Source organism: Peromyscus leucopus, chromosome 2 (genome assembly GCF_004664715.2).
Source record: "Peromyscus leucopus breed LL Stock chromosome 2, UCI_PerLeu_2.1, whole genome shotgun sequence".
NCBI lineage: Eukaryota > Metazoa > Chordata > Mammalia > Rodentia > Cricetidae > Peromyscus > Peromyscus leucopus.
Window position 1 is genome coordinate 136,584,778 of NC_051064.1, and position 27,870 is coordinate 136,612,647.

The 27,870-nt window shown below is 49.5% G+C and overlaps 1 protein-coding gene across 1 annotated transcript; it reads left to right on the plus strand.

The window, feature by feature from the left end:
- The first annotated feature begins 2,797 nt into the window (after positions 1-2,797).
- Positions 2,798-26,653, plus strand: Ifnlr1 (interferon lambda receptor 1). Its single transcript, XM_028875448.2, has 7 exons — positions 2,798-3,232; positions 7,623-7,746; positions 18,683-18,867; positions 21,088-21,230; positions 23,197-23,356; positions 23,633-23,763; positions 24,739-26,653. Exons 1-7 carry the CDS (start codon positions 3,175-3,177, stop codon positions 25,504-25,506), a joined length of 1,569 nt encoding a protein of 522 aa, XP_028731281.1. The 5' UTR covers positions 2,798-3,174; the 3' UTR covers positions 25,507-26,653.
- Positions 26,654-27,870: the final 1,217 nt, after the last annotated feature.

Sequence of the window (27,870 nt, forward strand, 5' to 3'; positions counted from 1 at the left end):
GAGAAGAGGCTGTTAAAAGAAAACACTCAGCAGGTGGGGACACAGACCAGTGATTGAAGCTACTTGGGAGGGTGAGGCAAGGTGAGCTCAAGGACAGAGCTGGTGAGTTCAAGGTCAACCTGGGCTCCTTAGTGAGACATAGACTCAAAAGGTAAAAAGAGGTCTGGATGCAGCCAGCAGGGTCACCGAGTGCTTGCCTAACATGCCTGGGCCTTGGATTCAGTCCTCAGCACTGCCAAACAAAGAAGAAAAACAAATCCTCTTGGGGCTGGAGAGATGGCTCAGGGGTTAAGATCACTGGCTGTGAAAGGGAAAAATCAGTAGCCATCTTGAGAGATGCTCTGTCCCCCTCCCCCTCTAAAGGTATTTGCTGACCAGCAGTTTTAGAACTGACCAGAAGTTGAACTCATGAGAAGATAAGGCTGAATCAATAAATCTATGTATCCTGGACTTGGTAAAACAGGATACGGGGAGTAATGGACTCAACTGACTAGAAATTGAACTTATGGGAAAATAAGACTGGAACAATAAATCTGAATGTATATATCCTGGGCTCAGCAAAAACAGGACATAGGGAGTAAAAAAAAAAATATGTCTCTGTAGATACCCTGAATCCTGTTAGCCGTCAGTAACCGCATGCTTATAGTTCAGCCAGTAACTTCAAAGAACTACCTCACCCCAGCCCCCTCGTCCAATCCCAAGATCCCTTTCCTATATAAACCCCTTGAAGTGAGTGCTCGGGGCCATCCTCCTCCACTCGCTGTGCTGGACACGGACAAAGCCTGGGCTTGCTTTGTTGTTAATAAACCCCTATGTGCTTGCATCAGATATCAGCTCTATGGTGGTATTGCTTTGGGGTCTTTTGACCTGAGCACAACAGCTGCTTTTCCAGAGGACCCAGGTTCAATTCCCAGCACCTACATGGCAGCTCACAACCTTCTGTAACTCCAGTTCCAGGGGATCTGATGCCCTCTTCTGGATTCTGTAGGCACTGCATGCACATGGTATGCAGGCAGAACATACACACACAAATCAATTAGCTTTGAAAAATTTAAAGAAAGAATCCCAAAAAGAATAGCCATTGCCATAGTGGTAGATGTCCAGTTATTCCTCCCTATGGTGTCTACGAAGACATAGCTTTATCTAGCTTTTGGTTGTTTTGTTTTGATTCAAACAGTAGACCAGGCTAGCCTCAACTCAATGTGAGCTGAGAGAAGCAGTGGTCTTCACTTCACAATAAGAGCCCTGGAGACTCAGCAGCGAATCAGTTTGTTTCATAAACGTGTAGAGTCGATGTTAGCCCAGAGAAAAGACAAAAATGGTTGGTTGCATCAAATTTGGCACAAAACTGGATTTTATGCCCCTCAGCGTATTTTTCTGCCTCCTTTAGTTCTCATTGGCTGAATTCTTCGGGGAGTTACAATCCACTTGTGTTGTTAACTGTTTTTTGTTATTTACAGCGGCTGCCCCTTAAGCAACGCTGTCCTGACCAGAGACTGCAAATGGAGACCAGTCCTCCATTACCAGCAGCAGTCCAGCTGCAGGAGCCGCAGCCTGAGGGAATTCTGTTCCTCAGGCACTGGCTCTCTCAAAGCTAGTAAGGGAATGAGGTGGAATTCTGCTCAGAGAAGCTGAATAGCAAGTAGCTAATCTTCTCCCTTTGCTGGTGTCTTCCAAAAAAAACCAACCATCCTTCTGCTCAGCCCCCACTTAAGAACCCTGGCTACAGGTGGCTCCTCCCTACCACTTCCTGTCAGCTACTTGCTGACTCAGCCTCCTGCACGCAGGTTAATGTTATTTAATCAAACAAATGTAACACGTCTTTGCATCGTTAACAAAAGCAGTAGGAAAAAATACAACATACTTTAAAAGAATAGTCCACAGCATACCTATTGGCTAGTATCGCCCCCTCCCCCAATTCCTCACCCTAATGGTTCAGGACACACCCCCTCCTTTTCTGGTATATGAGCTCAGTCATGTGAGCCGACTACCTGCAGCTTTCCAACCCTAGACCCCAGTAAGGATGCCTGGATCAGCTGCCAGGCAAAGGAGCCAGGGGCCTAGTGCCCTGCTTCTCTCCGCTGAGCTCTAAATACACCTCATGCTGAAAATGGACCATACTGGTTGATTCCTTAGAGCCAAGGTTGAGTCCCACCAGGAGCCCCTTGTTGACTGGGCCTGAACAGAGCATATTCAAAAAAAAAAAAAAAAAAAAAAAAATCAAGGTAGATCCACCCATGTTAAATCCTGGCCCCCAGAAAGAAACTAAGCTGTCTGTTGACCTCCCGGGAGATCAAGAGAAACGTGAGCTAACAGCTTGCTCTCCCCAAGGCCTGGCTTTGGTTGTTTTTCTATCTTGTATTTATTCTCCAACAACTCCGGACAAGTATCAGTGGATCTTGGTGGTATCCAACCCCCGACTCCCCATCCCACCCACCCCTACCGACCCAAGCAAAAGGTAGAAAATGAAGTCTGCACACCCTTAATCCTCACATACAAAAGGACCCCGGATGTTGTCCTATCCCTGTCCCGCTCCGCCTACAGGGAGAGTAACTTTGAAAGAGCTACAGACTTTCCCTCCCGTGCCTCCACGGTTTTCAGCCATTCTCTGTTTGCAAAACCAGCCTCCGCTTGGCCAGTTAGAACATTTTGTGTCGTGGAATGGCCTGTCCCCTATTCTAGGACAGAAAACAAAGCTTCTAGCGACTTCCTTTCTGGTTAGTGACTGAATGGCCTGCTTGTGTCCCGATTTGGAAGGACAGCCTCCTCAAAGTCCCTAGAGCGTAGGCGGGCAATAACAAACAGGCCTCGAATTCCTGCAGAAACTCCGGTAGGAATCGCAGGACGCGCTAGGTGCCTCCCCCGGCTCCGCCTGCAGAACAGGAGACGTGCAGGTGACGGCAAACTCTGTTCTGGGTGCTGATTACTTAGTCCTCATCGGAACCCCAGAACTGGATTTCTTGCCTGATTTATAGAAAATGTTACTGATATCCCGGTCCCCACCCACCGCGGGGACAGCAGGCGGGACGGCCCTAGGTGAATCCCCACCATTGGCACCGCCCGAGGCTCCGCCTCCCTGGGCCGCCGCCTTGGTCACCTGCCGCCCATGGGTCTGGCGCCGGGCGGCTGGCCGCGGGCGGCGGGCGGCGGGCGGCGGGGACCCCCGGGACCGAGATGTGGCGGGCTGGCTGGTGGGCGCCCCTGCTCCTGTGCCTGCTGCAGAGTGTCCCAGGTAAGCGCGGGCCTCGGGGGCGGCGTGGGTGGGCCACTCACCCGAGATCCCGAGACGGGATGTGGGTGCTGGGTCACCGGGGGATCTCAGGGACCCTATGTTCCTGCCGCGGGTTTGCTTGGTCCCAGGATGAAGCAATCCTGAGTTTGGACGTCCTTTCCGGGAGGAAAGGAGCTGGGTTTCCGGAGACCGAGGCGGAGGACATCTGAGCGTTTACTGTATGTTTACCGAATCCTGGAGTGCGTACCTGATTGACCCTTATAAATAGGGGACAGACCTCTTCTGCCCTCCTCGTCCTCTGGCTGCGGATCAGACGCCCCACCCGGGCCCCCGGGGACCCAGTTCTGGATGATCTGGTCCCTCCTATGAGACTCTTAACAGGGCGTTTTCTCTCTCGGTCTCTCAGCTGGTAAATAAGACACCAGGGCACAAAATACCCGAGGCCAGGACCCAGGCACAGAACCCCAACTTTCCAGTGATACCTGCCGGAGGGAGGAGAACTTCTCATGATAGCAATAGGCGTACCTCGGAGTCTTAGACTCAAAATAGAAAGGGCTGGAAATGTTCTTAACTAAGTAAACAATCATAAAAGCCCGCATTATTTTTAGTTGCTTCTTTGTGCTTTGCACTGTTCTTACTAAGGTTTGCAGCCCAGTTGTCCTGTGAGGCAGATAGGCATCATTTTCAGGTGGGGGAAACTGAGTCTCAGAGCACTGGAGAGGTTGCCTTAGAAGTACCCTAGAGGGGGACACAGGACAGAGGAAGCTATCCCAGAGCACCCTCACAGCTCTGCAGCGGGGTTAATGAGGGTTTTGGGGGTGAGGTATGTTCTATGCCCAACACAAACTTTGTCTCTGCGCCCAGTGCCTCTTCCATGAAGGGTGTGAGTGGCGCACTTGCCCTGAGTGGTGGTTTGAAAGCTGTGACTTCTCCTGGGTGGCCAAGCTCAAACTTCAGAGCTGGCCTGCTCATGAATGGCTTAAAACTAAGGGGCTTATGCACAGACTGGCCTCTTGCTAGGTGCCTGCCTGACAGGCCAGGAGCTAGGTTTAACAACAGTGGCAGAGGCTCAGTGATGCAGCCTCAGGGCATTGGACAGGATAGAAACAGACTCCCACTTCTGGGTCTGAAATACCTGAGGTGAGGAGGCGGCCCAGGCATGGGGCTGAGCTGAGAGACATCATGTGGAGCCGGGATTCTCTTGCCTGGTGCCTAAAAATGTCTGGGTCTCCATAGTGATGCGCATGACAGAATTCTCCCTGGGACCACGAGCTCCCCCCGGGGCAGGAGATAGAGCAATTTCCTTCTGTTTCCTGGCACCCAAGGAACGTGGGAAATGTGGGTTAAATGTGGTAAACAGGTGTGGTTGCTCATTCCTGTAATCCTAACACTTTAGGTGCTGAGTCAAGAAGATCACCACAGAGTTGATCTAGACTAGGCTACAGAGTGAGACATGTGCACACACACACACACACACACACACACACACACACACACACACACGCACACACACACACACACACGCACACATATGCACACAATAAATCTAAAAAGAATAAGACTAAACCCAGGATATACTGGAAGAGGAGGTAAGCCCAGAGCACAGACCGGAGAGTTGGCTTGATCTAGATTTAAGTATCCGAGAGGGCCTTGGTTCCCCCACCTGGCCTATAACGCTCCTGGATCACCCCCAAAGCGCTCAGCTCAGCTAACTGGAAGTGACACCTCAGGACAAAAGAGGCTGTTCTTCCTCTGTGGTCACCATCGCCGTCTCTTCTTAGAGAGGGCAAAGCAGGCTACCTGGAGGAAGTGACATTTGAATAGAATTTTCCAGAGATTAGATGGTGAACTCCAGGCAACCCAAGACACCAAAGTTCAAAGACATCTAAACGATGGGACCTGCAGCTTTGTGAGGCTGTGGGGAGCTGCCAGAGACTTCAACCAGATCGCCAGGCCGCCCAGACAAGTCCTTGGACACTTGGATGAGGAGTGTGGACTTTATTCTAGGCAGGGGAAGGACAGGAAGTCCAGGCATGGAGCAATCATCTGAGGGTAATTAGTATACCTAGTTATCTGTGAAAGAGGAGGTAGGTAGAGGCCAATAAAAGGTGGCCAGGGAACATGTCACAGAGAGACCGTGTCATCAAAGGAATGTGACAGATGCCAGTGGGTGTCTAGATGTTGGGAACACCATGTGCAAAGGCTCAGCGTAGGGAGCGGGCCAGCGTGCTCCTGGAAGTCACCAGCCAGCAGGACTGGAAAGCGGGGGAACAAGGAGGGGTACGGGTCATACTGGGGGGCCCCTTAGAGGTTCCAGTAAAGGCTTTGGAGTTTCCTTGGAGTCGGGTAGATGGAAACCTTGAGAGGGTTAAGCAGGAGGCAGACACGGTGTGCCTTTCATTTTAACCCTTGCGTTTGTGCAGAGGGCGGGCTGAAGAGGACACAGATGTTCTGAGAACCCACAGATACCGGGGTTCCAGTAGGAGGGAATATTCCCACCCCCATCCTCACAGACGCGGCAAGGGAGCTGGCTATGGCGTTTTTATTGTGGCTTTCTCAGGGAATTTGTCCCCTTCACACTGTTGGGACAAGGACCTGGGAGAAGCCACTTAAAGGGGGAAGGATGTGTCGGGGTTCGGGGCTTCAGAGGGTCTACGGCCATCGTGGCGAGGAAGGCATGGCAGAGTGGCTCTAATCTGGGGCAGCCAGAGCCTGTGGTGAGGTCATTCAGAGAATGAACTGGAACCAGGGCTGGGCATAGTGGTCAATGGCCCCCCTCCCCCAACCCCCGCCCCCATCCCGGGTCACCTGTTCTACCAGCCAGGCTCCACCTACCTACAGGCTCCACGTCTTTCAAAATGGCACTAAGAGCTGGGGACCAAACGTTCTAACTGTGAGCCTGTGGGAGGCATTTCAAGTTGAAACCAGAACACACAGGACACTTCTTGTACCTGGCAGGGTGCCTAGGACCCAGTTGTCCAGGCAACAGCCAGGTGCCCCTCATAGAAGAAATCCATTTATCCTGGCAAACCTCTTGTGGCTCTCATCTGACTGGTGCCCACTTTAGACCCACCTGGCCATCGCCTTGGCACTGAGCCCTGGCCCTGTGTTCTCTGTGGTGCCCTAGGAAGAGCCCAGACTAATTAATTCTTCAGTGAAAAGTGTGAATTCAGTACGTAGCTGCAGGTGGGAATAAGACCAAGGATCCTGAACAGGAGGGTTTGATAAGGCAGGAGGGTTGTCCCCTCTCTCTGGGTCAGGAGAAGCAGGAATACAGCAGATCGAGCAGAAAGGGGGAAGCGACTTACGGTCTGTGTAGGGGAATGGTCGGGGGACCACCCTGCGCTCATGGGCAAATGCCCGAATGGTCCATTGAAATAAGCAAGCCATGGGGAGTGTACCGGTAGGTGGAAAGGTTTGAATAGGGTCAACTCTGGCTGGGTCCCTTGGGATGACAGCTCTGTTCCTGCCACCTAGGCAGCAAGCTTCACTGTATCCGTCCTGCTCCATCAGCAGGGAGGCCCACGAGGGGCCTTCTAAGATTCTAGTAGTATCTATTCACTCAACATACATGTATCCTATGTGCACTGTGTCTCAGGAGCCATTCCAGACAGGCACTGGGGTCACAGGGTCAATGTAATAGAGACGACTTGGCTGGTAATAGTGTCCAAGCCTGATGACCTGAGTTTAGTCCTCAAGACCCATGATGGGAGGAGAGAGTCAACTCCCCAGATTTGTCCTCTGACCTCTACATGTGTGCCATGGCATGCACATACCCATATTCACACATACATGTCACACATGCACACACACATACACACACACACACACACACACACACACACACACACACACACATACATGCGCACGCACACACATATACTAGTAATAAATTAACAGTTTAAAAAGATAACAACGGCCGGGTGGTGGTAGCACTCACCTTTAATCCCAGCACTCAGGAGGCAGAGCCAGGAGGATCTCTGTGAGTTCGAGGCCAGCCTGGTCTACAGAGCGAGATCCAGGACAGGCACCAAAACTACACAGAGAAACCCTGTCTTGAAAAAACAAAAACAAGCAAACAAACAAAGATAACAACAAAAACAATGCTTGCCCCACGAATCATGTGGAGTTTAGGAGGGGTCTGAGGCCATTCATTGACCCTTGCCCCGTGGCAACCAGGTGGAACCCACCCTCGGGTGCCAGAGTACACAGAGCCAGCTCTCTCTCGCCACAGAGGGGACACTAAGGAGAGGTCAAGGACTGCAATACAGCAGCTGGCAGTTGCTGGTCCTCACTGAACACCTATCACACATCTCCTTCTTCAGCTTTGGGAACCTGTGCCAAGCTTAGCCAAGAGCTCCAGGCTTCATGACCTCTTTCTCTTCCACAGGAAGGTCCCGTCTAGCCCCACCCAGAAACGTGACACTGTTCTCCCAGAACTTCACCGTGTACCTGACATGGCTTCCAGGGCTTGGTAGCCCCCCGAACGTGACCTATTTCGTGACCTACCAAGGGTATAGGGGCGCCTCCATGCTGGTGGGTGGGGAGGTAGAGAGGTGTGTGAGGGATGGAGGGAGATGCCCTGGGCTCTCTGCATTCCATATGTCAGCACCCAGAAGTTCTCTGGGTCTCTGGGAGACGGCCTGTGGCAGGTTCTTGGAGAGGGGCTCTTGCTAGAGGTTAGAGGTGGTAGGAGAGGTAGTCAGTGGAGGACGGCAGATGACAGGCTTGCTGGAGATGGGGTGGGGCTTTCTGTAAAGCTGGAGTAGGTCTGGAGTGGAGCTGTGAGGGCCAAGACACCAGGGGACAGAGGTACTTGGGGTTTGTGTTGGTTACTTTTCTGTTCCTGTGATAAAACACCACAACCAAGGCAACATATGGAAGACAGGGTTTATTGCAGCTCAGGGTTCCAGAGGACAAGTCCGTGATGGTGGAGGAGGCAGAGCAGCAAGAGCAGGAAGCTGAAAGATTCCATCTTCTTTTGCTGCCTGGGGGAGCAGCCTCCAGCAGCTCAGGGCTCAAAGGGAATCCACAGAGTTGGAGTACTAGATGACGTTTTTATCTGAGGGGGTAAGGGAAAAGACACTCACGCTCTCTCTTGATAGGCTCCTCCTTTGTTCTTTTTCTATATCTGATTCTTTATTTTTTCTCTACAGCTTATATACCCACAACAAAATCTTTCAGGCAATATAGAAATTATAATGTGGTTACATTCTATTTTTCAAGTGAATGATTACAATGAATACAAGTAAGAAACATGTTTTCCATATCCCTTACATGATTTAACATTTTACGTATTACAATTGAAAAACAAATTATCCCCAAGAACCCACATACATCCATACCCAAGCATCTTGTTATAGATTAACAGAGTGTGAGCAAGCAAGCTATTTTTCCCAGCCAATTCTTCTACTGGCAGGCTGCATTTTGCAGTTACAAAAGAAAGGACCAATCGTTTTATTAGTCATCTTGAAAGGTAATCTTATAAAGAATCATAAACCTAAACTTTTATACATGAAAAACAATCAGTCATTTCTACTTTAAATTTTCAGGTTGCATACACTCATCAGTAGATTTTTATATCAGGAGATTGAGGGCAGAAATAGGTACAAGGAATTAATCATCATCTTTCATCACCAACCAGTCCTCACAAGGAAAGGACGTCAGCTAGAAATAATTGGGCTGCTTTGTTTTTTGTTCCCAACCTCAAAGCTGTTATCAAAATATCTTAACCTAACCTGAGGTCATTCCAAAGCTTTGTTTTGGCTATGATGCACACAAAAACCTGTGACTGCATCTTTTAACATCAAGATTAAAAGAATTCCAGCCAGCCTGGCTCCTGGGACTTAATTGTTTTCCTTAATCCTTAACCTGAACTTCAATCTATGCAGCTCTTTAGGTGAAACTCATAGGTCCTAGCTGTATGACATTTCCTTATATTTATTTTCAATCATCAAAACTCTATTTAAACTAACATTATTATTATCAATTAGACAGTACAGTTTAGGAAGAAATCATCTTCATAACAATCTACGGGTAAAAATGCCCAGTAGAAAGGGATGTATCCATGAGATAAACACACTACATTACAGGCAGTGAGGATCTCCCCACACCCATTCACACCATGCCAGATACTAGAGGAAGACCACAGAAGCAAACATGTAAAGGCACAGCAGAAGCAAAAGACATTCTGGAGTCTGTGGTCTACAGGCCTCGCCTATGGGAGATTTACCCATCAGGGATTTGCCTCCTGGTGGGCTGACTTCAATTGCCACCTGCTGCTCCTCTGACCTGGCCACTGACAATCTTCAACTGCAAGAACAAAGCCAAGAGAGTAAACAGAAGTGGAGAGAGGCTATATGCTTTCAAAGCCCTCCCCCAGTGATGTACTTACGCCAGCAAGGCTGCACCATATCCCCAAACAGTGCCACTGACGGGGGGCCAAGTGCTCAAGTGCCTGGGCCTATGAAGGACATTTTTCATTCAAGCCACTAAAAGGTTGTTGTAGCCAAACAAGTGGCCAAGAGTCTGGTCCTGCTCTCTGTAGAGCCTGGTCATTGAGGTGGGCAGGGTGACAGGGTCCTTATCATCTTGGAAGCCCAGGCTGTCACTGTTAGTCTGGAGGAATCTGAAAAGGCAAGCTGGTGTGCCATCTTCCAGTCATGAACCACCACAACCAACTGAAATCCGTCTTCTTTCCTCCCTCTTCCCTCCCTCCCTTCCTTCTTTCAGTGTTGAGCATCAAACCCAGGAGTCTCATGCATGTTGGGCAAACACGTGACCACTGAGTGACACACCCAACCCAGAGGAAGGTTTTAAAGACCAGATTCTGTATTGTAACTGCACTGGGCTCCACCAAGCTATTGCTTTAGGTCTTTGCAGTGAACAGTGGTATTGATCACAACACACCTGTGTGCAATTGTTCAGAGAGAATGACTGATGCATTCATTCATTCTGACACTTTCCACCTAAATTTGGTTCTTTGGGATTTCTGCTTAACTTCTCATGTTGACCGTGTTTCTCTCTTTTATACTACAGCCTTAGTTGTCATGGCCATGAGAGAGGATAGCCTTCAAAGAACTTATAATCACTCATTACTCAATTTTCTTTATCCCAAAGTCTGTAGGAAAGCCTCCTATACATGTTTTCTTTGTTCTAGAACAGTGATTCTCAACCCTTCAAATGCTGTGACCCTTTAATATAGTTCTTCATGTTGTGGTGACCCCCAACCATAAAATTATTTTTGTTGCTACTTCATAACTGTGATTTTGCTACTGTTAATGAATAGTAATGTAAATCTCTGTGTTTTCCGATGATCTTAGACCCAAGGGAGTCTAGACCCAACTGGACCCACAGGTTGAGAACCACTGCTCTAGAATCAGATAATTTTGTAGAATTGTACTGATGTCTATCACTGGTTCTTGGCTGATATCTTTAGGTAATCAAAGCTTCTAGTAATATCTGGTTCCAAGTTGTTGGTTTTGTTTTTTTTTTTTTAATTTCAGGAAATTTTTCTTAATCGTTCATATTCTGTTCTCTTGCTTTGATTTTTCTTCTTCAGGGACTCCTTTCATTTCCATGTTTGATGGCCTTTTGCTCCCTTAGGTGTCTTTTTCTAGAACATTCTATGTTTTTATTTATGCATTTGTGTTTTGTTTGTTTATGCTGTTCTCCAAAGGATATAGGTTCCATTATTGATTGTTTTGGAGTCCATGTGTGTTTGTGTTCTAGGTTATTCACCATTTTAAATGTTTATTTATTAGTGCGTATGTGTGTATTGAGGGTGTACATGATGTGTGTGTGGGTGTGTTGTGCCCAGATCGTGACCCCCAGAGAGACCACCAAAGACGAGCATGCCGGAATGCAAAAGCAAGGTTTAATTCTGGATATCCAAAAGCAATACAAGCCTAGGCAGGGACTTCGTCCAATACATCCAACGCAGTGGAGGCTGGAGGAAGCGCCCACCTGTCTGCAAGCTCAGTTTTTAAAGGGAAAAGTCACAAGGTTACATCATTTAGGGGTGCTAGTACAGGTACAATTCTGATTGGCTCGCTTCTAGGGACTTCTAGAAATTACTTCTAAGGGAGTGGTTGCCCGCCACCATTTCTCATTGGCTGCCCTCAGGTGGAGGCATTTCTGTGATCAGTTACCCTGGAAACCAGGGAGAGGACATTCCATAGTCTGGCAGGCATTACCTTGTGACTATCTTGTGGCTCTGTACTTTTACACTTCCTGGTTTCTGGAATCTGAACTGACTGGTCTCAGTAACTTCTGGCCTGTTCCAGTAACTTATGGCCTGTAGCTAAAAGAAGCAGTCTTAGGCCTTTAGTTTTGGGGTGAAAGCATTTTGGTCTTATTTCTAAGATGGCTCATTTTGGTCTCACAGGTGTGCATGGAGGTCAGAGAACAATTCTGTGGGGTTGATTCTCTCCTTCCACGTGGGTTTTAGGTTTGAACTTGAGTCACCAGGCGTGTACAGCAAGCACCTTATGGCTACGCCATCTTGGAAGTACCTAGTTTTCCTTAAGGTCTATCTGACATTGTAACTGTTGGTGTCAGTTTTATTGTTCTCTGGTTGAGTTCAAGTTTTCTGTTTAAATCAGCACTTTTTTTTTTTTTTTTTTTGGTTTTTCGAGACAGGGTTTCTCTGTGTAGCTTTGCGCCTTTTCCTGGAACTCACAGAGATCCGCCTGCCTCTGCCTCCCGAGTGCTGGGATTAAAGGCGTGCGCCACCACCGCCCGGCTTAAATCAGCACTTTTTAGTTAAAATTTGCATACTAATAGAACAAAATCCTTCCCATGGATGTATACATGTAACCACTCCCACGATGAAGGTGTGAAACATCTCCACCAGCAGCTGAAGTTCTCAAAGACCACTTAGCATTTCGGTCTCCACCCCCGGGTCTGTAAAGCAGCTGCCCATCTGCCTCTGACACCATGGATTAACGTTGTATGTTCCCAAAGTTCATATCAAAGCTGCCCATCTGCCTCTGACACCATGGATTAACCTCGTATGTTCCCAAAGTTCATATCAATGGATTCGTGGCCAGGTGTGGTGTTCCATGCCTGTCATCCCAGAACTAAGGAGGCTGAAGCAGGAGAATTGCTCTGAGTGTGAGGTGAATTCCAGCCCAGGCTGAACTACAGTATAACATCCTGTTCCCCAAACAGAAAATGAGTTTGTGTAGTGTGCCCCCTTTTGTGCCTGCCTGGCTTTACTTAACACCTTTCTGGAATTTGCCCACATGGTTACATGCGCCCTCCATTTCTTTTTCACTACTGAGTAGTATTCCAGTCTCAACTATACCTGTACTTGTTTCTCCATTTTCCCCTCAATGGGTTTTTGGGTTGCTCCCAGTTTGGGGTGTGTATCAGTTTGCTATGGCTGTTGCATGCTCTTGTCAATGCTCCCCAATACTCATGTTCTCCTCATCTGCAAGGTGCATTCACACGTGTCTCAACAGCCCCAAAGGTCTTACCTCACTCCAGCATGCACTGTCAGTCCAAAGTTCCCTCTAAATATTATCTAAATCATGTGTGGGCGTGACTTAGACCATGACTCACGCTGAGGCAGAACTACCTTCATCAGTAGACCTCAGAAACCAGAGGAAGTCACATGCTTCTAAATTGTAATGGTGGAACAGGTATGAGATAGGCATGTCCATTCTCAGAGGGAAAATCAGAAGGGTGACGGATGCCAGTCACACCTGGCGAGGCAACCTTCAGTGAGGTTTTTCTCTTTGTTTGATTGTTTTAAAAAGATTTATTGCTGGGCATGGTGACATATGCCTTTAATCCTGCACTCAAGGAGGCAGAGGCAGGTGAATCACTGTGAGTTTGAAGCCAGCCTGGTCTACACAGTTAGCCCCAGGACAACCAGGACTACAGATTGAGACCCTATCTCAAAAAAAAATTGTAGTGTGTGTGTGTGTGTGTGTGTGTGTGTGTGTGTGTGTGTGTGTGTGTGTACATGTGGGTGCAGGTATTCACAGAAGCCAGAAGAGGGCACTGAATACCCTGGAGATGAAGTTACTGTGAGTTGTCTCATGTGGGTGCTGGTAACTAAACTCAGGTCCTCTGCATGTGCTCATACCTGCTGAGCCATCTCTCCAGCTCCTTCATTTGAGTCTTGAGACAAGATTTCACAAGGTAGTGCCAGGTGGCCTCAAGCTTCTTCTGTAGCTAGAGTTTTCCTGCCTTACCCACAGTCAGGACAAATCTCTGTCACCCGCCAGTCCCACAGCCTCTCAGACCCAACCATGTAAACACAGAGACTTATATTGCTTACAAACTGTATGGCCGTGGCAGGCTTCTTGCTAACTGTTCTTATAGCTTAAATTAATCCATTTCTATAAATCTATACCTTGCCACATGGCTCGTGGCTTACCGACGTCTTCACATGCTGCTTGTCATGACGGCGGCTGGCAGTGTCTCCTCCCACCTTCCTGTTCTCTCAATTCTCCTCTCTGTTAGTCCCGCCTGTACTTCCTGCCTGGCCACTGGCCAATCAGTCTAGCTCAGTCGGTAGATCATGAGACTCTTAATCTCAGGGTTGTGGGTTCGAGCCCCACGTTGGGCACCAAATATAGAAGTAACTGTCTTATTAAATAAGAAACACAGAGCCAATGTAAAGATAAAAGCCCAAGAAGTCAGAGCTAAGAGCCTTACCCTTCCTGCTTCAGCGATCCTCTTCAGCCAAGAGAGACCTACTTCCTGTGTGTTTGTCTTTATATAGACTTTCTGTTCTGCCTTCTCATTGGTTGTAAACCCAACCACATGACCCCCTCATCACTGCCTGTCTGTACAGACCTCCAGGTCTTCTATGGTTGGTATTGAGATTAAAGGTGTGTGTCTCCAATGCTGGCTGTATCCTGGACCACACAGAGATCTACCTAGTTCTGCCTACCAAGTGCTGGGATTAAAGGCATGCACCACGAACACCCAGCTCCGCTATGGCTTACTATTAGCTCTGACCCCCAGGCAACTTTATTAACATACAAATAAAATCACATTTCGGTACAAATAAAATATCACCATATTCTTCTACCTCTCAAATACTGGAATCACAGGCATCTGCCACCCTGCCCAGCTTTGTTGATATTTTTTAGACAGGATCTCCCTATGTAGCCTAAACTGACTTAGAATTCACGATGTAGCCCAGGCTGGCCTAGTACTCATGATCCTCCTGTCTCTGCCTCCCAAGTGCTGGGACTATAGATGCATTCCACCATGCCTGGCTCCATTGAAGGCCCCAGAAATGATCCTTTTTAGCTCAGTGTTCTGGCCTTGGGCCCACTGGGCTGGCAGTTGAGAAGTTTGAATCAACAGGCTGGAGAACTCTACCCACTTTTCCCTGTAAGGCAGCCCTATCCCCGAGAGAACTGTGTCCCAGCAGTTGGGAAGACAGCCTTGCCTTCACCCCTGCTGATCTCTCAATCCTCTTCAGGCTCCATCATCCCTTGTCCCAAAAGATAATGCTAACTATTAAATAACTCTTTTGTCTCCTCTGGTCAACTTACTCTGTCCCCTTCAGTCAAGGCTGGCAGTGGCCTAGCTGGAGCAATTCCATACCCACTTCTGGCTTCTGCTGAGGGAGCTGATTGTGTCCATTAATTACACCCAGGAATTTTTTTTTTAAAGCTTTCTTTATTTCCATGTGTGTAGGAGTTTTGACTACATATATGTTAGTGCTCCAGTGCAGTGTCCTCAGAGGTCAGCAAACGGCTTTGGAGCCCCTGGAACTGGGGTTGCAGATGGTTACGAACCGCCATGACGGTGCTGGGAACCAACATGGTCCTCTGCAAGAGTAACAAGTGCTCATACTCACTGAGACGTCTCTCCAGCCCCATGAATCTTTATCAAAGGACCTTCCAACCACAATGTTGATGTTCTTTCCAGAATACTTTTATTGAAACAGGATTTCATGTAGCCCAGACTAGCCTTGAACTCATGAAGTAGTGGAGACTGACCTTGAACTCCTGATCCTCTTTCCTATACTTCCCAAGTGCAAGGATTACAGGCATTCACCGCCACATCCAACTCTTTATTATTTATTTTGCTGTATGGGTATGCTGAGACTTGAGACTTTTCCAAGTCTTCAGGCTCTGGTTCCTTCTTTCTTTAACAGCTACTCACATTTTAACAGTAAGCTAAAAATTGGGCCTCACTCTCAACACTTTGCTTAAGAATTTCTTCAGCTAAATAGTCAAGTTCACGTCTCTTAATGTTTATTGTCAACAAAACACTAGAACACAATTCAGCCAAATGCCTAGCTACTATATAAATATTATAATATGTATATTATAACAAAGACTGCCTTCCCCTTGGTGACAGTAACATAGCGGGTGTCCCTTCTGTCTGGGACCTCACCGGAATCACCCTCTGTGGCAGTTTGAGAGAGAATCTCCGTAGGCCCAGGTGTTGAACATCTGTTCCCAGTTGGTGACGCTGTTCTCCAGAGCATCCTCACTCGGCGTCTCCATTTTCTCACGGCTCATTCATCAAACCCAGGCACATCCTGACTTCCTGTCCTCACACTCCACACCCAGGCTCTGAGCGCAACTGACCGGCTTCACCTCCAGAGTGTATCCTGGATCTACCTGCTCTCTCTCTCCACCCCTGCTCTCACTTCTCCACCCCTGCTCTCACTTCTCCACCCCTGCTCTCTCTCTCCACCCCTGCTCTCTTTCTCCACCCCTGCTCTTTTTCTCCTCCCCCCTCTTTCTCCACCCCTGCTCTCTCTAGCACTGCTGCCGCCTCTGATTGTAGCTGGAGTTTTCCTGCCTTGCCCACAGTCAGGACAAATCTCTGTCACCCGCCAGTCCCACAGCCGCTCAGACCCAACCATGTAAACACAGAGACTTATATTGCTTACAAACTGTATGGCCGTGGCAGGCTTCTTGCTAACTGTTCTTATAGCTTAAATTAATCCATTTCCATAAATCTATACCTTGCCATGTGGCTGGTGGCTTACCGGCGTCTTCACATGCTGCTGGTCATAGCGGCGGCTGGCAGTGTCTCTCTGCCTCAGCCTTCTGCTTCCCAGAATTCTCCTCTCTCCTTGTCCCACCTACTTCATGCCTGGCCACTGGCCAATCAGTGTTTTATTTATTGACCAATCAGAACAATTTGACACACAGACCATCCCACAGCATCTGATTCTGCTTTCAAGGTCACCTTTGAAAAGGCATTTTAATGTATTGTTATTATGTGCGTGCCCATGCGTGTGCATGTCACAGTGCGTGTGTGGGGGTCAGAGGACAACTTTGTAGAGTCAGTTTTCTTTCCATTGTGTGTATGTGCGCGCACATTGTTTTGTTTAATTTATTCATTAATTTATTTATTTTTGAGACAAGGCTTCGCTATTTAACCCTGGCTGGCTTGACACTCTCTATGTAGACCAGGTTGGCCTCGAACTCACAGAGATCGGTCTGTGTGCGTGCTGGGATCAAAGGCATGAACCACCATACCCAGCCTCTACTTCCTTCCATCTTTACATGAGTTGTGGGGATCAAACTCAGGTGGCCAGTGTTACCTGGCAAGCACCTTTACCTGTGGGACTGTCCTGCCAGCTCCCAGGGTGACCTTTTAAACATCTGTTAGATCACTTCAGTGTGCCTCAGCCTGTTCACGGTGTCCTAACAAAGTACCTTGGTCTGTGTGAGTCAGAGACAGTAACTATCTAGCTCCATATTTCTGGAAGCTAAGGAGCCCAAGGGCAAGTTACTAGCAGACCTGGTATCTGGAGAGGACACTCCTAAGATCAGGCCTGCTCACTGCATCCTTACATGACAGAGATGCCAACCCTGTGTCCTCAGGTGGGAAAGAGGCAGAGTGTCCAGCAGCTCTCCGAAGCCATGTTTAGAAGGCCATCCTTACTAGCCATATCGACCTCATGATTTAATACCCAGAAGGCATCACTTTGGGGTTTAAACTCCAACATTCATTTGGAAGAACATGGGCCTTCAAACCATAGCAGATCCCATCATGCTTAGGATACATTCACACTCCTAACCCAGACCCAGACTGCCCCCGACCTGCCACCTCCCTGTCCTCCTCCTCCCCCATCCACCTGGGCCTCACCATCCCTTACCCACTGGACTCTGACGCTCTAGCCTTGCATCTCTCTGGTTGTATCAAACTCCACCCATGCGTTCTAGTTCACTTTCCATTGCTGCTGTAAACACCATGACCGAAAGCCGCTTCAGAAGGAAAGGGTTGATTTGGCTTGCCTGTCCAGGTCACAGTTGATCATGGAGGAAAGTCAGGACAGGAACTCAAAGCAGGAGGCAGGAACTGAAGCCAAGACCATGGAGGAGTGCTGCTTACTGGCTTGCCCTTCATGGTTTGCTCCGTCTGCTTTCTTTCTTTTTCTTCTTTTTTTTTTATGGGGGGGGGGTGTTTGTTTGTTTTGTTTTTTGTTTTTTGAGACAGGGTTTCTCTGTGTAGCTTTGCGCCTTTCCTGGATCTCACTCTGTGGCCCAGGCTGGGAATTGAACTCAGGACCTCTGGAAGAGCAGTCAGTGCCCTTAACCTCTGAGCCATCTCTCCAGCCCCCTCGGTCTGCTTTCTTATACAGCCCAGGACCACCTGCTCAGGAGTGGTACCTCCCACAGTGGGCTTTGCCCTCCTACATCAATCATTGGTCAAAAAAATGCCCCACAGACTTGCCTACAGGCCAATCCGATGGAGGCATTTTCTCAGTTAAGTTCCCTCTTCCTGGATGATCCTGCCTTGTACTGAGTTGACAAGAACTACCCAGCACACCGTCTCAAGCCTTTGTTCTGTCTCTTGCTCTCTCCCCATCACCTGGTCTCCTCTTCCTCCTCGCTGGGGAGCACCGTCTCCCTGGTCGCTTCTGAGCTGCCCTTTGAAGTCAGTTGCTGTGTTTTTAACATGTTATCACTGTACCTGGATTTGCCTTGCGGGTGTGGTGAATGTCTGCTGTTCCTCCCCCCCGCCCCCCATCAGCTGTGAACGTAGGGGAAGCGGGGCCTCACCTGCCAGGCTTTATTGAGTCACTGGTACCTGGAATAAAGCCTGGGCATGAGTCACTTTTTTGACCCCTGTGTTCTGAGGGTGTTGCAGTTATACGAAGCCTTATGTGTTTGCCTCCGACACTCACTCAGCCCAGCATGGCCCCTGACCTGTAGCTGGTGGTCTACAGATGCCTGAGCAAATCACCACACAGAAAGTGCCCACTCACATTACTGATAGAGCTCCACCATAGCCTTGTGAGGAATCACTGCAGATCTGTAGACTAGGACGGAGGGCCAGTGCCCTGTGGAAGGACCCAGAGCTATCCATGGCAGAGAGGATTCCCACCCACACTTGTCTGCCAGTGGCTGCCCGGCTGAGCAGATGGACAGGCAGATGTAACAGCGCATCTGGCTGAAGGGTGGGATGTATGTTTGGTGAGTCCATGGCCCACCCTCTTCTGTCTCCCCTCAGCTACCCCAGAGTCCAACGTTGGCGAAGAGTGGAGCAGTGTGCGGGCATCGAGGCTCTGGTGTGCCCCCTGATGTGCCTCAAGAGACAGGATCTGTACATCAAGTTCAGAGCGCGAGTGCAGGCGGCTTCTGCCCGCGGCAGGTCCCCACAGGCGGAGTCCGGGTACCTGGAGTACCTTTTTGACAGTGAGTCCCAAGGTTGAAGATGCATTTGCTGTTCTTGCAGAGGACCAGAGTTTGGTTCCCAGTACCCACAGGTGGCTCACAACAGACTGTAACTCCAATTCTAGGGGACTTGACGCCATCTTTTGGCCTCCTTCGCCACACACACACACACACACACACACACACACAGGCATGCACACACACACACACACAGGCGTGCACATACATACATACATACATACATACATACATACATACATACAAATAAGATAAGTATTGAAGGTAGGTCCTTTTAATGAAAATACTGAGTGAGCAGCCATCCCTTCTAAGAACACTGTCCAGCACAACCTCTTGTATGTGTTTGTGTATGTATTAATATGTTTGAATATGTGTTCACCTGTGAACGCATGTAGGCATCATAGGGCGACCTCTAATGTCACAATTCCTCAGGCACAGTCCTACCTTTGTTTTCCAGATAGTGACTGACCCGGAACTTGCCATGTAGGCCAGACTGGCTTCTCTGGGTCCGAGGTCCAGGGAGCCCCACCACCCCTCTGCCCGGGTCTCACCATGGACGCCCAGGGCAGAGCTTCTGAGCTCATTCCGGTTGCCAGGCTGAGGTCCCGGTCCCTCACCGCTCACCAGCTAGGAGCAAGCTCCTGAATGCCTGCTTTTCTCCTCCCCCTCCCACCACCCCCTCTTCTAACCGGGGGTGGCACAGCTGTGTCCTGGTCACATCTGCCATCTCGGCACCTCCCCCTCTTCTCTGGCTTTCCTGTTGCCAACAGCAGGAAGTCCTCTACTCTTGAAGGCCCTGGGCCTATCTGCACGGCCCAAGGATAAACTCACCATTTCAAGGCTCTGAACCTTTTGCCGCCCAACAATGGCACCGCAGACTGGCCGCATCCGGGGATCAGGGTGGATCTGCCTGCCATGGGCTTTCCTCTTGGCCCCCAAATTCACATCATTTGCAAATGCAGAATTCATTCACGCCATATCAAGGTCCCCAAAGTTGCCTCTTATTACAACATTAACTAAAATTCCAAGATTTCCCGGGTAGTGTCTGAACCAGAGCATCAGATAATGGCTTGGATGCAATCCACTCAGTATGACTTATGAATATGGTTCCTCTCCACCTCTGAGTTGGCAAGGCCAAGGTATAAAATCTCTGTTCCCTATATAAAATGTGGGAGAGGAAGGTAACACTAATAAAAAATGGAGGAGACAGGGAAATGGGGGCATTGGTCCAAAGCAGCTATAAAATCCAGCCAGGTAAACAAATGCCATTCAGGTTGACAGTCTGGGGCAATTCTCCCTGACTCCCAGAGAAGACCTTTGAGCTCCAGCTTCCGCTTCCAAGACAGGCTTCCTTCTCCACCGTGGGCCCCAAGTACCCACAGCCAAGGGGTTTGCAAGACTCCATCTTGTGAGCAGACATGAAGTCAATGGCTTTCTTTGGTTTCATACATTAAAGACCAGATGGCAATGTTTCTGTGGATAGAAGAGTGTCAGGAATTACAGATTTCCTGTGGCTGCTTGAAGAGCAGCCCCATGGGACATCTAATGTTATGTCTAGGAACATTGTGCTGGCTTGCACACATTTCCCTGGACATCTTTAACTAATCCGCCTTCCCACCCCCACCTTTCGTCTTTCTGGGACAGCAAGGGACAGAGCTAAGTTTTGTGAGGTTACTGTTTGGTCTTCACAGCCCCGTCCCCACCCCACCTCTGTGATCTCCCTTCCTCACCCAGACTTATCTAAAGTCAGAAGGATCCCGACACCCATCCGGTACCCACCCACTACTAGTAGTATATTCTAGCAAGTTATAGCTTCTAGGGTCCTGCTTTATTTTTAAAAATTGAGTTGGTGAAGACTGGGGAGAGAGCTCAGTGGTCAGATGCTTCAGAGAGCCCCCGGTTCAGGGAGAGACCCTGACTCAAAGGATAAGTGGAGTTCAACAGAGGAAGCCACCCAAGGACCTCTGGCCTCTGCACATGCACTCACAAATATGCTCACCCACACAAACACATGCACACACATGCATAAACACACCCACAGTGGGGCTGTGACGCTCCCCTCCCAGGGCCAGTGAGAGGTAAATAAAAGGGCTGTGAGGAGCTTGCAGCACAGTAGATATTTTTAAAAAAATGCTAATGTGACTGCTATCTGGGCAGGGCAGACAGGAGAATGGAGACTGGGCCCCCAGAGGTTTTTGACGGGTTCTATTCTGTTTCTGACAGTGGAGCCAGCGCCACCTACCCTTGTACTCACCCAGATGGAGAAGATCCTAAGGGTCAACGCCACCTACCAGCTGCCACCTTGCATGCCTCCGCTGGACCTGAAGTACGAGGTGGAATTCTGGAAGGAGGGCGTGGGACGCAAGGTAGGGGAGCCTATGCTGTCCCGAGTGGGGTCTCCCACCTCACTTCTCACACTGCTTCCTACACTTTCCTCCAGGAAGCCTCCCCAGGCGCCCTGACTCCAGCCAGCCCTTGAAGGTGTGCAACAGCCATGGCCTGTGTGACAGGAACGTTCTGCCCAGGAGATAAAGCACAGGGCACTTGGCCCTTCATGGGACAGGCCTGAACTGCACCAAAGTTTTCAACCTCATCTTGGAAGTTGTGGGCCTTGCCTCCGAGCGGGGTGGGGCACAAGCCCAAGAGTGTGTACACTTGAGTGCGCTAGTGCACATCCACGAGTGTGTGTCATATGGCAGCCCCAAGGTATCTCCATCAGTCACTTCCCACTCTTTTTTCCCAGACAGGGTCTCCCCATGTAGCCCTGGCTGGCCTGGCACTTGTTATATAATCCAGACTCACAAAGATCTGAATGCTAGCATTAATGCCCCACCTTATTTTTTGAGACCGGGTCTCTCAGTGAACCAGGCACTCCTGATTAAGCTGGGCTAACTGGCCAGGAGGTGGTTGAGATAGAATTTCCTATAGTCCAGGCTGGCCTTAAACTTGCTATATAGCCAAGGATGACCTTGAATCCCTGACCCTCCTGCCTCTACCTCCTAATTGTTGATATTACAGGCATGCATAACCATGCCTGGCTTGACTATTTGGTTTTGAGACAGGGTCTCTATATAACCCTTGGCTGTCCTGGAACTCACCTATGTAGATCAGGCTGGCCTCAAACTCACAAAGATCCATGTAGTTCATTCTTTTAACTCTTTTCTTTTGGGGGGCCTGCCACCCAGCTCCAAATAAATATGTGGAGACTTAATTCTTTTTTTATGAATGCCTGGCCTTAGATTGACTTGTTTCTAGTCAGCTTTTCTTAGCTTAAACTATCCCATCTACCTTATCCCTCTGGGCTTTTACCTTTTTGTATTCCTATATACCTTTCTTCTTACTCTGTGGCTTGTTGTCTAGCTGAGTGGCTGGCCCCAGGAGTCCTCCTTTCTTTTGTACCTCAATCTTTTTTTTCTCCCAGATTTCTCCTCCTATTTATTCTCTCTGCCTGTCAGCCCCGCCTATTCTTTCTCCTGCCTAGCTATTGGCTGTTCAGCTCTTTATTTGACCAATCAGGTGTTTTAGACAGGCAAAGTAACACAGCTTCACAGAGTTAAACAAATGCAACATAAAAGAATGCAATGCATCTTTGCATCATTAAACAAACGTTCCTCAACATAAACAAATGTAACTCATCTTTAACTAATATTCTCCAATAGATCCGCCTGCCTTTTATCCCATATCATATTGCCATGTCAACACAGAATTAATATTGCTGTTTTGCCTTCTTTTTCTCCTCTGTCTTTGGAAACTGATGGGCATTTTGTATTCAGGGCATATCTCCCTTCTCACAAGCCACCCACCCCTGCCTTGAACTTGCACTGGGCAACTGGGGCAGTTCTGAACCGACAGTGATTGAATAGCCCTTATCCCCAGTGGAAATGTGGGTCCCTGCAGACCTTGGTGAGCTACATAGGAGTGACCCCGGGTAGCAGGCTGATTTTGAACCCCAATGGTCTATACAAGGAAATTCAGCTGAGAGGAAACCAGGAAATAGAAATTACCCTTGGTGCTTGCACTTTCTTTTTTTTTTTATTTATGTGTGTGGTGTTCTGTCCGAATATTCATTTGCACACCAGAAGAGGGTACCTGATCTCATGAGACTACAGTTATAGGCAGTAGTGAGCCCCCACGTGGGTGCTGGGAACTGAACTCAGAACCTCTGGAAGAGCAGCCAATGCTCTTAACTGCTGAGCCATCTCTCCAGCCCCATGCTTGCACTTTAAGAAGGGAAATGAAAGCTCCTGGGTCCCGCCCTATCTCACCCGGCCACCCCACTGCATGTACCCATCAGCTGGGCACATGCTCATTGCTGCTTGCTTCTCCAAACAGACCCTGTTTCCTGCCACTCCACGTGGCCAACCCATGCAGATCCCTCTCCAGCAAGGTGCTAGCGGACGTCACTGCCTCAGTGCCAGAACCATCTATACCCTCACTGCCCACAAGTATAGCCGATTCTCTGAGCCCAGCTGCATCTCCCTAGGGGCCCCAGGTGAGTGCAACATGGCACTAGAGTAGGAACTTCTGAAGTCTCGTGATAGGATTGTTGAAAGTAGAAACTGAGAGATGTGTTCACTTACGGAAATCCCAGCTCTGCCACACTGACTGTATGTCTTTGGGTAGTTTACATGGCCTCTCTGAGCCTTGGCTTCCACCAGAATGGGCTTATCCTCCTGAGGCGTGAGGAGGATGGTCACTGGAAGCACCTGGCACACGGAGGGACTGGACCATTGATCCGTCTGCAGTTTCTGTGTTCTCTCCTCCCTAGGGATCAGCTGGCCTGTCCTGGCACTGCCCTTACTCTTGCCTCTGCTGCTGGCCGCCGCTGCAGCAGCTGTGATCTGGAAGAAACTGGAAGGGGACCCCTGGTTTCAGTGGGTGAAGAGGCCTCAAGCCATGGTATGGCACATCTGGGGTGTATAGAGGACATGGAGGGGTATGTAGAGGTGGGGCGTTGAGAAACAGAAGATGGGGCTGAGTTTCGAATGCTTCACGCAGAATATCGAACTGGCCCAGACTGTAACGTTGGCCATCTTATCTCAGTGTCTAAATTCCCACCTCTGGCAGTGTGTTCCTTTAACCCCAAATCCAACAGCAAATCTGTCCACCAAGAAGAGATGCCTAAGCCCCTTTCTGTGGAACCACTCCACCTCTGCTAAGGATTTATCGGGTGCAAAGAGAAGCACCCAGCCCTGAGACCCAGGAGAGAGGGTCAGACGTGTGTGGGGTGGGAGGTAGTACAGATGGGGGCATCGTTTAAGACTCTAAATGCTTAGTTTACAACTTGACTAAGGCTGAGCATCACCAGGCCAATATTGGGGTGCAAGATACTCTGTCAGACTCCAGGAGCTAGCTGGGGGGAAGGAGAGGCCTAGAGAGGTCAGAGGAGAGCTGAACCAGATGGGACTCTCTAAATACTCAGGGAGTGACAGGCTTTGAAGACAGAATGCCCTGTGTCCGTATGTCATAGCAGAGAGTAGTGAGCAGTGCATTGGCCCAGCCCTGAGGCTGCCTATTCATGGCAGTCAGCGGATCTCCCACACCAGCAGGATTTCTCACACTTAATGGCATTGCCCACACCATTTGTATCTCCCTTAATAGGCCAGGTGCCTCCTCCATCGGTGGGGTAGCTCTGAGGTGCGTCTGCGCAAGGGCTCCTCAGAACAATTAAGGTTTTTGCTAGAGAACTGCCCTCCCTCACAGTAACACTCCTTCCCCAACTGTGTGCCTGGTCCTGGTGTTTTCTGGAAACGCCTCCCAAAGAAGCAACTTCCACCTGAACCCATCTGGACTATTGCCAGGGGCCCCAGATCCAGCCAGTCCCGTTTCAAGAAACCCCGAATCACTTTCTCTCCCCTTCCCTCCTTACATCAGGACTTCTCTGAATACAGATCTCCGATGGCAACCTTTCAGCCCAGTGGACCTGAGTTCCCAGATAACCTGATCCTCTGTCCCCAGAAAGAACTGACCATAAGGATCAGACCAGTCCCTCGGGTCAGAGACCCAGGCACACTGCAGGCAGGACCAGAAAAGGACAGCAGTGAGGATGAAGAAGAGGACACAGATGACAGCGACAGCATCCAGCCCTACCTGGAACCGCCCCTCTTCATGAAGGAGAAGCTCCAGATTACGGGGCGCTCGGAGACAGATGAGTCTGGGGTAGATTCAGGGGGCAGTGAAAACTTATCCACCTGGGACTCTTCAGACAGGAGCTGGCCCAGCACAGGGGATTCCTCACTTAAGGATGAAACTGGATCTTCCAGCTGTTTGGACAAGAAGGAGCCAGACCAAGAGCCTGATGGGGATGGGCACCAGGAGGCATTTCCATGCCTGGGATTTTCTGAGGACGTGAGCACCTTGGAAGAGGTGCTGAAAGATGACCTCTCCAGGTGGAGAATTTGGGATTCCTTATCCCCAAAGAGAGATCTGGTTCCTGGGGAACCCCCAGTTTCTCTTCAGACACTGACTTTCTCCTGGGACAGCCCCCCTGAGGAAGAGGAGGGGGAAGAAGAGGAGGAGGAAGAAGAGGAGGAAGAGTGGGAATCAGAACCCAAGGGCAGCATCGCCAGCTGCTGGGACACTTCAAGCCTGCAGAGGACAGAGGTCAGGGATGGGATGCTGGGAGGTTATATGGCCAGGTGAGCTGGCCCTGGTGGCCCATCCAGTCTGGTATTGCTACCTCTACTGCACTTTCCAGGGACCAGAGACACCTCTAGGTCTCAAGAGACACTTGTCCCTTCCTGAGGTAATCAAGGTCCTAGCCACTATTTGCGGATTACTCACAGGCTCTTTGTCATTTGGATTGAGCTGTAAGATGTCGCCATTTCCCATGACCCGAGAGGGATGGAGCTGTGGTCAGAGACTGGTTGAGTTCCAGTCTGCCCATTGTCCCAGGGATGACAGACCTTATGGAAAAATCATCCTGGGACAAAATGAAAGAGGCGAGGCCAGGTGTCTGTGGATCCCAAGGATAGACGCACCCTCGTCCATAGGTCATGTATAGCATTGCATGAACCAAATCTCAGTTTAAATCCCGGCTCTGCCATTTACCAGTAGTCATCCGAGCAAGCCACTCTCAATCTCTGTGCCTCAGTTCCCTCTGGTGCAGCTGTCCCACGGGTATGGTGAGGATTCGGGGGTTTCAGGTGTATGTGGCATGGGGTCACCCGTCACTTGCACTGTCTATGCACTAGAGCCCTCCGTCTGTTCAGACTCCGGGGAGACCCCAGCCATCTCTCACCAGAGACCCCCTAAGTCAAGAGTGACACGAATATCTACCTTCCAACCTGTCTCCCCTCTAGGTCACCCCATTCCTTCCTGGTCACCGTCACATCTTCTAGTCGGGGGCTCTCTGAAACCAGAGCCCAACCAACTCTGCTTCCACTTCATTGTTTAAAAGAACACTTCCCAAAGCTTACTTTCTGGTCTAGCCTGAGCCTTTTAGTCATTCTAAATTCCAGCTCCTTTCAGCTCTTAGGTCATTGACAAAAAGCCTTTGGAAAGCCCCAGAAAGGGCATGGGGATCAACACAAACGTTCATAATGTGTGCTCAGCACTTAACTTGCGTGATAGCCCTGCACACGGCATCTGGGGACCGCAAGGACATCGAGGTCAAAGTGACTGCCTTGCTGTGTGGTTTCGGCATGCCAAGGCTGCACACCTTTCTTACATATTTGTATTTTTATCGAATTTTGCACTGTGTTTTATATCCTATTTAAATAATACTTTAATATATCTGTTGGTATAATTCCCAGAACCTTAAATAAAGAGATCTATTTTTAGAGAAAAAGCTATAATTGGTGGAAACTAATGTACACTCAGCTGTTTGGGATACAGGGAGAGTCCTCGAAAGGAGACCCAGAGAAAGGTCTGGGGGATACAGATTCCAGATGACACCATAAGGAAGTGGGAAACTGAGATGGGATGAAGAGCAGCCAGTCGAGGTACGAAATTAAACAGGTCCCTGAAGCTGGCGATGAGGCCTCCACGCCCCTGGGGAGCGTCTGATGTCAGTTCCTGGCCCACCAGATGTGATCCTCTGCCAAGGACAGGAGCTGAAGGACTCAGCCACTGAGCAACATTCATGCTACGTGGAGGTTGTGTTTGGTTTTGAACCTAGGGTCTTTGTGGGAGCCCATTTTCAGGTTCCTAGTGGCTTTACCCAGCAGGTCTGCATAGAGAGGATGATTGGACCACGGGCCTGAGTGCAGGTGTCTGAGATGGTCTGCACTTGGCTGTGCTGGGGGAATCTTTTGCTTTATCCCTTGGCGTTTCTATAAATACCCTAGCACAAAGACAGTCAGGGCCCGTTGGAGTAGGTTCCAGGCCCTCTCGAGGCTATCCTGTATTTCCTGTTTATCTCCACAATCTAAATCCTTCTACCTAATATTTCCTGCTGCTCTCACTCAAGAAAACTCTGGGGAACTGTGGGGTTGGTGGGTAGCTGCCCCACAGGTCTGACAGGTTCTAGGTAGGTATCCTACCACAGAGCTGTGTCCCCAGCTGTGGGGTATGGCGGACTCCACCATGTGGGCCTCAGGGATTGAACTCAGGTCTGCAGGTTTGCATAGCCAGTGCCTCTGACCCCTTCTTGTTTTTGAGACAGGGTCTCTCTCAGTTGGCTGTGCTGGTCTTGAGTTCACCCTGCCGCCTAGGCTGGTCTTGTTCTTGTATCTTCCTGCCTCAGCTTCCCAAGTAGTTGGAGTGACAAGCCCGTACCGCCAGGCGCAGCCTCTCAGGCACGTTGGGATCCACATACTTGGCGTGAGCAGGGTGAGTGCCAGCCGTGGCGCTGGGTCCTCAGGGCCACCTGCGCTACAGTGGTGCTGGAGTTTGCTCACTGCCCTGGGAGCTCACCCAGTGGAGACAGCGGTTCACAGAAAGACATGGAACCGTCCCAGTGGGGCCAGCCTCGCAACCTTAACCTCACTGCAGCAGCTCTCCGCTAGGGAGGGTGCCCAGCCTCCAGTGACACTCCTGGGGACACACAGTGAATATGTGGCATTG

Coding starts and splice junctions, on each gene's coding strand:
- Ifnlr1 (XM_028875448.2), top strand. CDS start 3,175: ATGTGGCGGGCTGGCTGGTGGGCGCCCCTGCTCCTGTGCCTGCTGCAG. Junction 7,747..18,682: donor TATTTCGTGACCTACCAAGG/GTATAGGGGCGC, acceptor GTCTCCCCTCAG/CTACCCCAGAGTCCAACGTT. Junction 23,357..23,632: donor CATCTCCCTAGGGGCCCCAG/GTGAGTGCAACA, acceptor TCTCCTCCCTAG/GGATCAGCTGGCCTGTCCTG.